At 39.3% G+C, this 16,179-nt stretch overlaps 1 protein-coding gene across 2 annotated transcripts in view; it reads right to left on the minus strand.

Moving 5' to 3' along the window:
- Positions 1–9,114: 9,114 nt before the first annotated feature.
- BICD2 (BICD cargo adaptor 2) overlaps positions 9,115–16,179 on the minus strand; it is a 50,777-nt gene continuing 43,712 nt past the window's right edge. Inside the window, exons 7-8 of one of the 2 annotated variants that reach the window (XM_058032080.1) lie at positions 14,299–14,509; positions 9,115–11,185 (exon numbers count right to left, since the gene is read on the minus strand). In XM_058032080.1, the coding sequence (XP_057888063.1) occupies positions 11,180–11,185; positions 14,299–14,509 (217 nt within the window). In that variant the 3' untranslated portion in view covers positions 9,115–11,179. Of the gene's footprint in view, positions 14,510–16,179 lie in introns of both variants that reach the window. The other variant, XM_058032079.1, reaches the window with a different exon arrangement.

Genomic DNA, 16,179 nt, shown 5'->3' on the forward strand with positions numbered 1-16,179 from the left:
TAAAGAAGGGCTCTGTTTTGCAGCTCTGCTAGGAACTGGAGGGAATAAAAGCTAAGAAAAAGGTGGTATGACGCTGCCAGAAAAAGAGCAAAACAGAACAGATTTAAGAAGACAAAAGAAATTGCTGGGACACCTCCCCTGAATCTGGAACTTTCTTCCCACCTGAATTGAAAGGCATGCAATCCTTTAAAACTGTGAGGAGCAAAATGTTCCTGAGATCATTTACAGCACAGTTTGTAATGGTGACTCTTGAGTAACAAGCATGGGATGCCACCTTTCTCTGAGTTGCTGGCAGTAGATATATATTCAGCTCTATAGAGCCCTTTTCTTCTAACCTGTCTCATTAAGTTAGAAGTGGTTACATGAGCTGTTTCCCTTCATGTCTTATGAAGGAAGTCATAATAGAAACAAGTCTGCCTTGTCAACATTTCTGTGATTTCTGCCATTCACAATGTTAGTCTCAAAGAAGATGAAGATTCTTTTAGATAGATTAGAAACTGGTTGGAAACCTCCTGCAGTGACCTGGACCTTGCTGAGGACCTGAAGGTCTTTGTTTTATTAAATTTTAGCAGTGAATTCTACTTTGGGCCCAGTACAATGGGCTTAAAGCTTCTTTAAGCTTTAAAGCACTGGGCAATGTCATTGAACACGGTCCTTATCTTGGGCCAGTTTTAAATTGTTTTCAATCCCTTGGTATCTAATGCACGTGTGTGCAAGGGTAAGAGTAAAGGGCCAATAAATGCAGTGTGAGCAGTTAGCAAAGTTCATACAGATATTCTTTCTCTCCAAAAATAAAAAACTTGCCTGTCATATTGCATTAAAATTCTGTTACAAGATGAGCTGTCTCAATACAAAGTAAATTTTCTTCATGATAGGCTTTGCAGTTCAATGAGGATTACCACTGCATGTCCAGGAAAGATAGATTTAATGGGGGAAAGAATAGCCTCTTCTAGATTTAAAAAGACATTGGAGACCAAAAAGCCAAGGCTTTGCAAATACATGGGGTTTTTCTGACGCGCTTTTCCTGTAGGAGATGCATGTTGTGTTTGGTCCGGATCACATAATCCTTGGGGTGACCTTCATGTGCTTTAGCACATGACACTCTACGGCAAACACAGAGTTCCTTTGTGCACAGAGTCCTTACTTATAAATCTTGGAATTTTGATTGGAGTTTCTTCTCATTCTGAAAAGACTATTTTTCATGTGAAAATTAAGATTTGAAGATTACTGTGACGTCTTTTGAGTATTTGTGCAATCTCATTCTCATTAATTTGAGGCTGGGCCTTTGCACTTGCAGATAAAGCAGAACTGCTTTATTTCTCATTACAAACTAAACCAGAAAATGCAATAAAAACAAATAAATTTTATGGGAGCACTGAAAGTTATTCTGTTGCTTTTAAATTTGAAAAAAACAAGTTTGAAAGAAATGATTGATCAAAGCTAGTTTTCAAGGGAAAATTTATTTAAGCCAAAACTCTACTGTTGTAGGATTTGGGTTTTGTTTTAATGATATCTTAGGCAATAGCAAGTCTATTCCTTATTCACCAACCCCTCTTACCACAGCAGCCAAGAATCCAGAAGAAAAAACCCACAGAACAATATACAGAAATAAGGAACTGCAGACAAAAGTAAAGCAGCCCTCCATTTGGGACACGGGTCCTGTGGCAGCCTTTAAACTCTTGCATGAGGTTTTTATAGCAGACTGGAATAGTATTTTAGCTGCACATCATGAAGTAATTGAATGTAAATATTTACTGGGGCTTGAATGTTAATTTTTCTTAGCAATGAGGCATTTCCAATCCTGGACTTTCTAATATCACTAGTATTCTTTATATACTGACTTCACAGGTTTTTTTTTTTTTTGTTGGTTTTTTTTTTTTTCATTTAAATTGATTCAGATATTTCTAAGGTAATACACCTCTGAGTTATTATTTGGGCTCTCTGAAAGCAGAATTAGGTTCATACAACAGGTAATGGAATGATCAGTGCATCACCTGTTTTTGAAGCCTGATCTTCACAACTGAAAATGTCCTCTATGTCCAAGGAGGGCACAAGAGCCATTCTTCACCTTTTAAATGCTGGGCTGGGCAAAACAGTAATCCTGTTGCCATTTCTTGACAAAAAAAAACCATTGAGCTACAATACAAGGGTGGTGGATTCATTCACTTCTGTCTCTGGGGTATAAAATGAGGGTGGATCATTAGGGGACTCATAATATGCTGACCAGAAAGGCTACACTTGATGTGTGACTGTCCTCACCAGAGAGGACGATGAGGATGAGGAGGTGTTACTGACCACTAGCTAACAGCCAATATGTGTGACAGACACCAGAATCCTCACCTGTTCAGTGTCTTTCTGTTTATTGGCTGTTACCAGAATACCAGGACTGAACTCATGACAGAGCACAGCAGCGTTATAGAAACTTCTGTGTATAGATTAGGTTCTGTTTACTGTGGGTTTGCATTATATTTTGGATTACTTAAAGCTGTAGACTTGTCAGATGTGCACATTAATTTGCAGCTGTGGGGGTGAACTCAGTGACCCAGAAGATTTTTTCAGGTCCATGCTCATAATTTATTCTTGTATCACATTATAAAGTAAATGAGGAGCTATAGCTTGTCACCATTCAATTGAACACTTTTAAACAACACTGACTTTTGCATTACCTTCAAAAACAAGATGTGCTTTAAGAATTGAATCATGCATCAAGGGTGATGTGTTTTGCAGTCAATGACTTTCAGGAACACAAATCTCATTATTCAAAAGGAAAAAGCACAGAGGTACCTAAGTGCTTTTAACAATGAGCAAATTAGAGTTAAGCCCTTTCAGAAATTAAATAATCTAAAGGACATTGCAGATTTTGCTCAAGATTTTCAGCACCCTGAAATCAGCCAAACTGAGGTTCTGTCAGATTGCTGCTTTGATTAGAAAGGTAGTAAAACTGGAATCTCTGTCAAACAGGAGAGGTAAATACTGTTTTTTCCTGGGCACCACTAGATTAGAAATTTACTCCAGAAATGTTGATTTCTAATACATGCCACAGTGGTCTGACAGACATAAGGTATAGCTTTTAAACAGAAAGAGGGAACTTTCAGCACTTGATTTTTGTCACCCTAGTCACTGTTAATCTGGGTTCAGAAACAAACACTGACTCATTTTGAATTCTGATAAAAGAGTTCTCATCTCTTTTTTTTTTTTTTTTTGTTACTCTATGTACAATTCATCAATTATGGAATCACTCCGTTACTGAAGGGTGACCCAGCAAATTAGCTGAAGCCAAAATACTTAGTAAAACTTAGCTCTGGAAAAAACCCAAAGCAAAATGGTTAGTACAATATTTCTGTAATCTATTATTAAATTATCCAGAATACAGATGTATGCTTTTTGAAAACAAGATTCTCTATGACTTTTCATGAAACTACGCAAAGGTTCTCATAAAGTTTCACACCAGCCATCATCAATTGCTCTTCTCACAGACTTGGCTGGTCTATGTGTTACCAGGATCTTGGTGATTTCAATAGTGTCATGAGCTATTCAAGCATCCCAGGGTGATCACCAAATTCCTGCATAAAGCAGAGGTGGAGGGAAAGGTCTACATACAGCCCTGCCCTGCAATGACATGCCTGTTTTCTGTCACATGGGAGATATAAATTATACAAAGCCTGAACTTCCTTGAAAGTTACAATCTGTGGATTTTTAGCCAAAGCACTTTTTTTCCTAGATTTTTATCTCCCAAAATATATACTAGATTTAGTTTTTACCTTGTGTATACTTAATATATATACTTAATAGATATACTTAATAGACAGGAGATGTTAGACTGTTTGTCTTCACATCTATATTTTCTTAGCTGTCACTATTATGAGCAAAGGCAGGCTTTAAGTAGTGTGGTCTTCACTAGCAATCCATTTGTGAGGCTTAAATACCTTTCCACCAGCAGCAACTGTTCACTCACAAGTAAAAAAATACATTTGGAGATGAACTGAAGATCCAAGAGTGGAGTTTCTGGTGGAGTTCCTTCAAATCTCTGAGAGAAATCAAATCTTTCCAGGAGTGCTATTAGCCTTTAATTGTTGGTTAAATAATAGAATTATTTACTACTTTTCAATGTAGCAGATTTATCTGCTAGTGAGAAATTACACCAATTTTCGCAGCTATGCCACTGGGACTTATTGTAGCTTCCACATCAGCTCTTGGCAGCAAAACTGCCTAAACTAATGAAACTAGGCGTGTATGCAGTGTGTATGTGGCCATGCTATTATTACCTAATGAGATTTTTGATTGATTTCAGTAATGTTAGCTTTGTTTCTCTCTGTACAGTAGGATGATGTCTGCTGCAGGACCCTCAGCATTGCCTGCCTGGCTTCTTACCTTTCACAAAGTTCCCCCGCAAGCTGGCAACGCCAGTGAGTGGTGAGCTGAGAATATGTGGAAGCACTCACAGGTAGCCACATCTCCCAGCCTGGCTGCTGGCTGCTGGACTCAGCTGGGATCAATCCTTGGCCATGCTGATTGAAGCAGTGCTCTCAGACTTGGGGTTATGGATGAGCAAAGGGGAAGGTGCACACCGAACTCCCAGTGGTTGCCAACCACTCTGTCAAACCTGTGACCTGACACACAGCTGAAGACAGCTTTTGCTGCCCAGTCTATTCCTGCTAGGCACTGAAATTAATAAGCAGTTAATTTGTGCAGTGTTCTATGCCCAACAGATCCTGCACAAGCCCAGAACAGTTATGTGAAATAGGGACAAATGGTGAATACTCAGGAAGTGAACTGTGTTACCAGAGCAATTAAAGAAAAAAAAAAAAAGAAGAGAAAAAAAAAAACTTCTTCACAATTGTGGTTCCATTTATTGCCTCTCATGTGACTCAGGGTAATCACCTGCAGCACTGGCATCCATCCATAAAGCTTCATACCCCTGAGCTGCCAAGCCAGTAACTCGCTCAAAGAACAAGCAATATATCTAAGGTGAGCTGTAACCACAGGTAACCGTGGCAAACCTGAACAAAAGGGAGAAGGGCAGGAGTGAAGGGGAGAATTCTTGAGACAAAAGTCATATCTCTTAGTGTAGAAGTGTGACCAGCTTTGATCTGCTCTCAGCTCCCATTTTCCTTGAAGCAGCAGAGGGTCCTGTGAGTTGATGAGTCCTGCTGGCTGGTGCTGCCTGGCCCTGCCTGGCCGTCTCTGGACCTGTCTGGCTCTGCCAGGCCCTGCCTGGCCCTCTGTGTCTCTCTCTGGCGCTGTCTGGCACTGCCATCACGTGCTCTTTGCCAGAACTGCTTCCTGATTCCACACAGCTGCCAATAATTATATTTTGCATGTTCAGGCATAAGGGCCACATCCCTTTTATGTTTCTTACTATTTTTCAACTCACACCATGGATTCTCCTCCCTTCATGCAGAACACAGTCAATGTTATTTCTCCAAGCTGACTTCCAAAGGGAGTTGCTCTGGACATTCAGCAACTGGGTAATAATGTGTACTGGTGAGAGCTGGTAGCTGGGAATTCTGTCCACTTGGAGAAAAACAAAACCACAAGGAACTTACTTTTACAAACTGAATCTTATTTTTGAGACTTTTTACTAAACAACCTCTTGATTACCAGCTAAAAAGAATTAATGCTTTTCCCATCTTAATAAGGCATGGTAATTTTAGGATACTCCCTAGAGAAGATCACATGATAAAACCTCCCTCCATCACTGTGCATGGCATGTCAGCACTGCTTCCTGGTGGAGACATCCTGCTAAACAGGAGAGAGGTTTCTGCACCAGCTCCAGGGCTCTGATACATGGCTCAATAAAGGTTTGTTGTTCATCTGGCAACAGAAGGAAGCTGATGATTCACTGCTGGATCAAATATTTCATTCTTTATCCTTTGATAAAGCTTTGAGGTGCATTAATTTGAATTCCAGGGTAGAAGCCACAGAGGAAAAAAAGCTAAGCAACATTTGAGATTGGTGGAAGCTGCCTGAATGTTTAGTCAATATAATTAGAAATAACTGTCATATTTAGTAGCAGTCTCACCACCTGAAATTAAGGGGAAATTGTTGGTTATTACAGAAATGCCAAATTGAGTTTTTTCGCTAAATGTGAGGTAGCATGTGTCTGAATGCTGAGACAATGTTGAAAATTTCTGTGTAAAAAATAGGGAGTAAGGTTTTGTGGAGAAAATATAAAAGAAATTATGTCAAGCAATATGAAGAAGCATATAGTTAAATCAATTGTTTCTTATTCTCTCCTTAAAAATGAAGTATTGTAATTCCTCAAATAGATTACTGTTTGAAAAGCAGAAATGATCAGTTTCAAAAAAACCCTTAAATGCTATTGAGAATGGACTGTGTGATTGCTAGTGAGAATTCAATTTTACAAGTTTCACTCTTTTAACATTTTTTTCTTCCTCTTACGATTGCTTTAAAACCATATACTAAATTATCAGTATGGAAGTTTCTCCTGCCTGTTAAGCCTGCTACAGTATTTTAGCCTAGCACATTCAGAGCCCAAATGTCCACCTGCTGATATTTCTTTTAAAAGTAACATCAGAGATGCTTCAAATATATAAAATTGTTCAAAATTCTTGCAATGTAAAGATAGTCACAAGGGTAGATATTTGGCTACATACAGTGTACTTCTAATATGACACGATTCAGTCAAAAGCCACAGTATTTGGGGGTTCTACCCTGAAAGTAATTTTCAGCTCAATTAAATTCATATTCTCATGAGGCTGATGGGAGGTCTGGACATGCACTAACTCACTTCAGCCTGCCTTAAACTCACCTCATTTACATCTAGCTAACTCAAGCTTTGCTCATGTATGTAACTTTCAACTGCAAACAACACATTACACACATTGTCCTGGTTAGATGTCAGTATAGATTTGGTCTAAATTTTAAAATTTTTCTCAGGTTTTCTCCAGCACAGTCACAAAAATCAGCTTTCATTATACTGCTCCCACTCAGTGTATTACCTTTGCTTCAGAAGTACTCTAGAATCAGATCCAGATTGTTAGTTGGCTTTCTTGGGCTTTTTGAGATTTTTAAACAGTTGCTGGACCTAGGGCATTTTACAATCCTTTCACTTGATAACTATCAAACCTGATGGCTTAGTTCAGGAGCAGTGTGTCCCAAAGTGACAGGGCTGGGTAAGGTAAGGGGCAGATCAGCTTTCAGGGTACCTCTGAGATACCAGTAAGGATAAGGAAAAACATCCCCTCCTCAGCTGTGATTACTTCCTTCTTGGGGAAACTTGCATTTGCATTGGGAAGCAACATCCTCCCCTCCTTTCCTGGGAAAGGACAGATGAAGCTATCTTTTGAGTGGTTTGAGTGATTTTCCCAACAATCACTAATGAATGTTTGCTTGAAACTTTTATAGATAAACATTCAAAATAACACTCAAAAATAACAACACACTCAGAATAATCACATTAACTAGCACTTTGCTTAGTTATGAGCTCCCAGATGTCTCTTCTGTTTTTAATCGTTTCTTCAAAGTTCCATGCAAAAACACCTTTTCCTGTAGGTCCATCTACTACATCAGCCTTTAAAAATCACAAGAATGTGAATATATTTTTAAAACTCTAACTATTGTAATTATTTGTCTAGCTGAATTTTCCCATGTTATCTAGTGGGATCTCCAAAAAGCACCTCAGTCTTAATCTTCATCCAGGTACCTGGGAACTTCCAGGTCTCTGATCTTTAGGCATCTTGGTACATCCAGAAATCTGCCCTGTTCCTCTTTTGAGAAGCGAGCAACTTGTTTTCAAGCCTCACTTGCAAGAAACAAAGAATCACTGCTGGATTACTGACTCCACAGCAAGCAGGAGTGTGACATTTGCTGGCAGATTCCTCTCCCAGAGACTTAACTCCAGCCACATCTGCAGTTGGAATGCTGAACCCACCCTCCATCTCTGCAGAGGCATTTCCCCCAGGGCTTAGGGAGGGGATTTTTCTACACAGAAGAGAGTCAAAGAAATGAATGTTTTCATTAATAGCCATTCACCAGACAACCTTTTAATGTAAATACTCTCCTTTGACAGTTATCTCATTTTCTTTCTTACTAAAATATTCTTGAATCCTGTTTTACTGTTTCACAGGTCTGCTCTCACATGCATGCAGATGGATTTACATGTTTCTTCTGCAGATTACCCTGCAGGTAAAGCTCCTGTTATAGAAAATGCAGACCTCTACAATCAGGGCAAGTGTCCCAGCACACATGCTCTGCTAGTTCATCGCACACCCCTGAACAAGTGTTTTCAATGCCCAAGGAAAAACTGGCTTCTTGCGCTCCAGCTATAATTTATATTGATGAGCTGGTGTCATGCAGCTGACTGCTACCAGATAGAGAAACAACCAGCAGAATGGTTCTGAGAATCCTGCCTGGGGGCACAAGAGTTGTTAAACTACAGTATAAAATTATAGAATGTTTCTCGGGGACAACATGAAGTCACTGCCCCAGGAATATCTTTGTATAGATGGGGCAAACCTCAGCTTTGCCCTCAGAATTTTGGCATTCTCTTTCAGGGGCTTTTTGTGAGTTTGTTTGCTAATTCTACTGGACAAACATCAACTTAATGGATTTTCACTGAATCCCTGACTGGTTGGAAGGGACTTTAAAGACCATCTTGTTTCTCCCCCCGCCATGAGCAGGGACATCTCCCACTAGACCAGGGTGTTCAGGGAACACTGCCAAGCCAGTAAATACTTCCAGGGAAGTGTTCACAGCCAGGCTGGATGGGGCCCTAACAGTACATGAGTATTTTGGAGAGTATATGAGAAAATAAGATGCAATTTCAGGATGAATTGCCAACACTGATACCATAGTTCTACCCTTAGTTTCCCTGTACAAGTGTTTGCAAGGGTGTTCAGTGACACACATTAAACCAGTCGGATCCAGGCCAAAACTAACCCATGAAGATGTCACAGAATAGGAGAGAATGGTGCTTCCTGAACGTGAGCACAAATAATTAATTTTCTAGTTCTGCAGAAAACTTCATGTGACGTATTCAGTTTCTTTCAGATAAAAATTAGTATTTATTTGGCCCCTGGCTGAAAATCCCCTCAGCCAACTACTTAAACCAGCACCTTCTTAAGTCACAAAACCAACAGGCAGAACACGCAATTCCTTTTGTCTTTTATTGCTCCTGCCAATGTGACTACCTTTACGCAGGCACATTGCTTTCCTAGATTAAAAACTGTTTTATTAATCTGGAAGCAGTGTTTTGACCTCCACTCCTCCTCCTAAGTTTATCCAATTAACACAGTTATCATTTTAAGAAGCATAACTTTTTTGTTTTTCAGGTCTGTGTAAAGGTTACTTGGCAAGAATACATGCACAGGACGTTAAATGGAGACCAACCCACCACTAAAAGGTAATGCACATGGAACATAATACAGTACTTTGACATAATTTCAAATAAATACCCACATACAAATGTAGTAATTTTAAATGCAACAATATTTCTTATGAATCAATAGTGTAACAGAAGATGGAAATATAAGTCCCCACATCTAGGAATAATAATGCTTTTTCCAGCAAACAGAAATCTTCTCTGCACTTTCAATATTAATTCAATTTGTACTTTTTTTGAGAAGTGGGAGGGCTCCCCTCCAGCAAGTACCAATTAAATCATCCACATGAGCCTCACCAAGCCATTGAGAACCTGGCATGGCTTGTTGATGAGCTTCTCTCTTTCTGTTTGCTGAAATCACAATTAGATACAACATGCAAAGGAGATCCAATGTGCTGCGGTTCACATATGCACACATGTGCCGTGGCTCCTGCCCCCACCACCGCCCACAGTCAGCAACATTCCTGACACATTCCCAGACTGATACCATAAATGTGGCCATATACTGCTCATCTGCTCAAGATGAGTCCATCTGGCTCCCAAAGTGTAGTCGTGTTTGTTCAGGTTTGTGGTTTTGATTTTTTCCTGTCTATACTCCGAATTTGCAAGGATTTGCATGATGAAATATCATTGACTAACAGAATTTTTTACAATTCCTTGAATATAAAAACTCTATAGTAAGCCTACCATTAAAAATGTGCGAAATGGGAGTTCACTTTGCACTTATTGCTCCACATCTTTAATAAATTCCAAACCAGCCATTCCATTCCTCCTAAGTGACAGGACTTTAACCTACGCTACTCTAAGAGTCTCCTTTCAAATTATCAAAGGCACTACTGGCAATAATGAGTGACAGAAAGGCGCTGACAGATAACACCCTATCACTGACCACTTTAGAATTTTTCTTTCTAAATGTACCATAATTTGGCACAATAAAATGAAAAAGTAACAAAACAATTCCAATTTGGAATTTAACTGGTATAGTTGTATAAAATTCTGTTAATCGATAATACTTCAACTTCCTAAAACCCAGGAATTCTGGAATTTATATGTAATACTACTTATTTAATATTTTTCAAGTGCCTATTACTGTTTTAACCAGAGCAAAGTCAAGTTTTCTTCTTGTTACCTTGAACTATTCCTAAGAATAATAATACAATATGAAAAAAACCCCAGAATTGGAATACCCTGGATTTCTTAATGAACATGGCAGTTAAAAAAATCAGTAATTTAAACATATAAAGCATAACATTTTAATAAAAAAAAAGATGCTGAAGCACAGCACATAGTTCAGCAGAGCTCCTGCTTTTTGTTGAAACTCTTTTCTAATCACAACCTAGAGCCCCCCCAAATCTCTGCCACATGCTGATATATAATTCATAAGTCACAAGTTTCAAATTGGAGAGAGACTATGAGCACAAACCACTGCATTTATATAAACCTTCTACATAAGGAATTAAAGAAGCTAAAGAAAAATATCAAAAGTGCACAGGTTTAACAATCAGGTAAAAATGAGCATCTGCAATGAAGTAAATTCCCCCATCCAAGATTTCTAGGACAGCACAGACTAATATGGTGAGGATTACAATTGAAGTAGGTTTCTTCAGCACTTGTAAGGTTTCTTACTGCAGCAGCACTTATAGGTAAAGCTTGTTTGTTTTATAGCTCCAGGCAGAAAGGGAAGGTTTCAGGTGGTATATAGCAAAAGGTGTTTTCAAAAGTTAGGATCAGGTCAGTGGTTTCCATTCTGTGTGCAATGGGCCACCACTTTGAACCAGAGTGAGAAGGGTTAAGAAATGTGTTGCACTGTTGGAAAGGCCTTCTCCAGGAACTACTCTACAGCTGAAAAATGGAAAAATAAAATAGCATTAGGAAAAAAAATGAGTGTTTATTTCTCAATCAACTGAAAACTTAACCCCATCCATGTGCTGCACAGGCAGGTTAGTTGGCTGAGGGTCTGTTATCTGGCTGGGGGAACAGCAGCCACTCCAGCTCGCAGATGCCTTTCCAGTGGGTGAACAAGGCTTTGTGGGCTCAGCCTGGAAGCAACAGCTTTGCAGAAAGAAGGATTCTTACAAGTACTGAATACAGCTTTGCTATTCAAGCATAAGTTAAAAGCAGTGAGTGTGCAAGAAATGTTTTCAGTGAAGCTTTAGGTTCTCTAGAAACATGCAGGTCAGAATATCATGCAGGCCTATGCAGAGAATCATTCAGAAGAGCCTGCTTGCAGAGGTAGGTGATGGCTTAAGGAATTTTCCATGCTTTACCCCAACCCATTGGGACTAATATGAAAGACTTATAGTAAATTAACATCTCAAGAAATTGTTAATCAAGAATTAAAAGACTCAGTCTTAAATATTACCTAAAAATACAAACAGCAGGATCAAGTCACTTTACACCATTCCTCAGTTCTTTTTCTGACAGGATAAACCATTACAGTGATAGAGTCAAACAGCAGGCTGGCTGTTAAGGTTTTTTAAATATTTGCAGAAATGACTGAAGATGGAAATGATCACTAAGGCTATTGGGCTAATAGCAAAACTGCTCACACTTGGAACTGACAGAAGGAGCCAAGCCTGAAAGCAATAGTCGTTGTCTGGTAACACCAGAATTGTTACAGAAAATTCCAACTAATTCAAAGAAAAACCTAACAATGCATTCAATTAGTTTCTCCAGTTTACCTTTTTGACATCAGTATTTTGCAAAAGTACTGTCACTAGAGACATGGAAGCAGTGAAAACTGTGTTAAAGCTCGCTACTATGGTGGAAGCAGAATTGTAACTGAGTCTATTAGAGCAGAGAAAGTTAGCATTCAAAAGCCTGCTTTCACAATGTATTAAATTGTACTTAATGTAGGAGTGAGAAGAATAAAGGCCTTTTGGAAGATTGTGCAGCAAAGAGAAAAGCAGGACTGAAAATTATAAAAGGTATCTCTTCTAAAATATCAAGCCTGCTATTTAGCAATATTAAAGCTCAAATTCAGGAGAATTCAGTATTTTCTACAAGTAGTAACAGACACACAGGGCCTAGTTTCCAAAACCAGAACTGAAATTTATTTAAGCCCCAAGCAGTCATGTTCTAGAAATGTATTAGAATTTAATCACTTGAGGTTTTTTGATTCTTCTCAAGATCATTAGATGAAATTCTGGTTCTGGGCTGCAGTATTTCCATGGTTCCCAGCTTTGAAGCAAAGTTCCATTTGTTTAAAATCTCACTGTAGTAATTTAGACTTTCCCCCAACATGCCTAAAAATATCTGGGAAGCCAAAATTTCCCGTGGTTTCTCCTCAGTGGGAAAACCAGCCATGCTCTTATTAGCTTCTGTTAGCACTGGATATCTCCTGCGTGTGCATGGGCAGCACACGGAGCAAGCTGGGAGCAAGGACAGGGACAGGCAGGGGAGCACAAGCACAGCACAGGGTTAGAATGGCTTTGGGAACCATGCTATCAAGCACTCACCAGCACAGGCTCACATTTCTTTTAGTAACACTACAGGCATATAAAAGTATTTGAAAGAGTACAAAATGAACAGGGCTTTACATTAAAATAAAGTCTGAGGCTAGGCACTTCAAACTCCAGGTTAAACAAAGAACTGTGCCTTTCTGTGCTCCACAAATTTTCCACTATTTTAGAAGCAAAGATTTTAAATCTTTTTCTGTTATGTAGGCACCAATTAGAAAGTAAACTTCTATACTGTCAAACATATTGTAATTAAGTGGGTAGAAAGGCCCCTTAAAAGTTCAATATCAGACAAAGGTTTATTAATTTTTAAACATTAATATGTGCACTAAGCTACTTCATAAATTACTATTAGCAGGATGATCTGGATCAATTTCCTGTGCCTCTAATGTAGAGCCCTGTGAAACACATGGCTTGCATATGGAATGCAGTATCTTCCGTGTACTTAAAAAAATGATCAGAGCTCTGAAATGCTACCTATTTACGTTAATACTGGGAGCTGAGAAAAACTGTTTGTGACCAACAATGCTAGACCATAGTCACATTAATTCTACACATACATGTTGTGTGGCTACTTTCCTGTAAAGGGTATCTCAGATGGGTTCTTTCCAAAGTGTTATGCTTGCAAGGAGCAACATAAGACCACACAGAACCTTTCAGGACATAACTTCTTAAAGTGGAACTATCTACCAGGTAGAATCCCAATTATTAATATTTTAACTTTTGTATCAGATGGAGTTAATATTGCATATTTTTAATATAAATGTGCAAGTTTCTTCTGATTATCCCTCTGAAGAGAGGGATGCAGAGTGTCCCTAATGCACCTGGTTTTGTTTTAGCTTTTATAGCCTATAAAAGCTTTAGGACTTTGGTTAGTGGTGATACAACAGCAAGTATTTAACATCCACTACCACAGGCAAATTAAGTTTGACTCCAGTTTCCAAATGCTCTGAATTCTGGAGACAGCTCTAATTTTAACCTTTGTTTTTCACAACTTAAGCCACAGTAACAAAGAAGGTTTTCCGTTTGTTTCTGCCTATGAAAGCATTTATTGAAGTATGCTGCAACCCTGGAGAAGGGATCACATTTGTGCTATACAAACTACAGTAAGTAACACCAGATACATACTCTATCAGGCGTACTCTTAACACTTACCATAAACAGCAAACCCCAGATATGTTAATTGTGGAAAAAGCTAACAGGTTTCCACTATTAACTTGTTAATAGCATCCCCATACTTATGCATTAGTTACAGTTAGGACCACTGTAATACATTTGTATTACCTGGTTCAACAACATACTAGTAGGAGTCAACTCATTGTGACATTAGATATCGGGGATTTACGCTGACAGTTACAGCATAAAATAAGATGCAGAATATGGTTTTTCTAGACATGTGTCCTAGTCACAACAGATTTTATATTTCTCACTACAAAACACCTGGTTGTTCAGGACAGATCCTTCAGACCTGTCCCCACAGGACCGAATGGGACTTACACTGGGGTTACTGCCCTTGGCTTTGGAGGCAGACTTTGTGCGCACCCTTTTGGACTGCTCGTGGTCCAGTTCCAAATGTTCCAGGCGCTGGGTCAAGGCCAGTTTCTGTTGGATAGCCATCCGAAGCAAGGAGTTCAGAGTCTTCTTCTCATCCTCGGCTGCTGCAAGTTGCCGCTGCATTTCATCCAGCTGTGTGACATACTCATCACATCTGCAATGAAATACATCAATCTTTAGCAATACTGGTTCCATGATAAACACCTTCCAACATAAGCCCATGTGTCCAGCCTATACAGGAGTGATAGCTTTGCAGCTGCTTATATACAAACTCTTAAACAGGAACTTCAACTAAACTTGTAGAAAACCACAACTACTTCTCACTGGGGTTCTAAGAATCCCACACTCAGCACTTCATGTTTGTGGTTTTCAAGATGGTGTATAATTAACAGCCTCCTTGGAGAGAGGAAGTGTGGAGCCTGATGTATCTGTACTCATGTCTGAATGTCAGTGAGATGTCCTCCCACAGCAAGTAGACCCCATGCAGTCATACTACTTTTGTCTGTGCTTACAGAGTGGTTCTAAGCTTCAGGCTGGAAAGGGTCTGAGGGCAGCAACGGGAAATGGCCACCTGAACTGTGCTGTTTGTTACTTTACACAAAGTCCAAGTAAGAAATCTTCAGCAGTGACTGAACAGCGCTATTAAAAACAAGCATCCTTCAGAATTCTACTTTAACCACTCTGATTATGCTGCAAGTAGTGGCTGTCTTCTCAATAGCAAGTGGCCTTTATTTAATTGATCTCACCATCAAAATCAATTTCAGAACAATTAAAGGAACTATGTTAGTGTGAAGGCTGTGGTAAAGCTATATGAATTCCTCAAGCTGTTCCATCTACAGTCATTGTCACTGAGTCTGGAAGCTGCTTAACTTAAAAAATTAAAGTCTACCTGTAGATCCATATAGAGACAACAATTATGCATATGGATAGAGAAGTAAATATTCATAGGTACCAGCTGGAATTTACCATCTGCAAAGTACAACTTCTTCATAAAAGCAGAAATATCAGCAGAGAAGTTCCTTTAAATTTTGAAATGGAAAAGCCCCTGACTTAAAGGGACAGTTATCATTAGGTAATATAAAGCAGACTGCAAAAAAACCCACCACAAAACAAAACCTCATTGATATGCAGATTCATCAGCTGTGCTTATGCTATCAAACTCTAGTCTCCCTGACTTTAAATAGGAGGATTAGGCTGATATGCCTAATTATATTTGCTTGGGAATATAAATAGGAAAAAGAAAATCCAGATTTTTATTTTTGAATATACAGAGATGTTAAATAGCAACTCAGTAACATGAACTATATAGTTCATATGCATGAACTATAACTGCACTGCAGCTTTACAGACCAGGAAGTTTGGGTGAGTTTGGGGCCCCCACATGCACAGGAATCTGTCCCCTCGCCTCTCTGGGCATCCTGCTCTGGAGTTCCTCACAGCCTCTCCCACACTGTGCAGCCCAGGAGAAACCAGTATGTGAGGGGTCTTTCTTAAAAAAAAAAACAAAAACAAATAACCAAACCCAGGAACCTTAAACTTGTTGGAACACCGACACCCGCCCTTCTCAGTGTGGTCAGATGGACTTATACCAACTGCTACACGCCAGGGAGTGGAAGCCAGACTCTGGGCCAGATCTTGTCCCATTGACCCATTTCAGCTCTAGAGACAAAGTAAGATTGAAACAGCCCTGGGAAGTCTGAAAAGACTAAAATAATCTTGAAAGTGTAAGAGTCTTCCCCTCTGAGGGAAGGTGTCACCAGCTTCAGAAGGAGGGTGTGGCCACAAAACTGAACAGCTCCCAGCATCCTACTGACCCTGGGCCCT

This window comes from Melospiza georgiana, chromosome 11, assembly GCF_028018845.1.
Source record: "Melospiza georgiana isolate bMelGeo1 chromosome 11, bMelGeo1.pri, whole genome shotgun sequence".
NCBI lineage: Eukaryota > Metazoa > Chordata > Aves > Passeriformes > Passerellidae > Melospiza > Melospiza georgiana.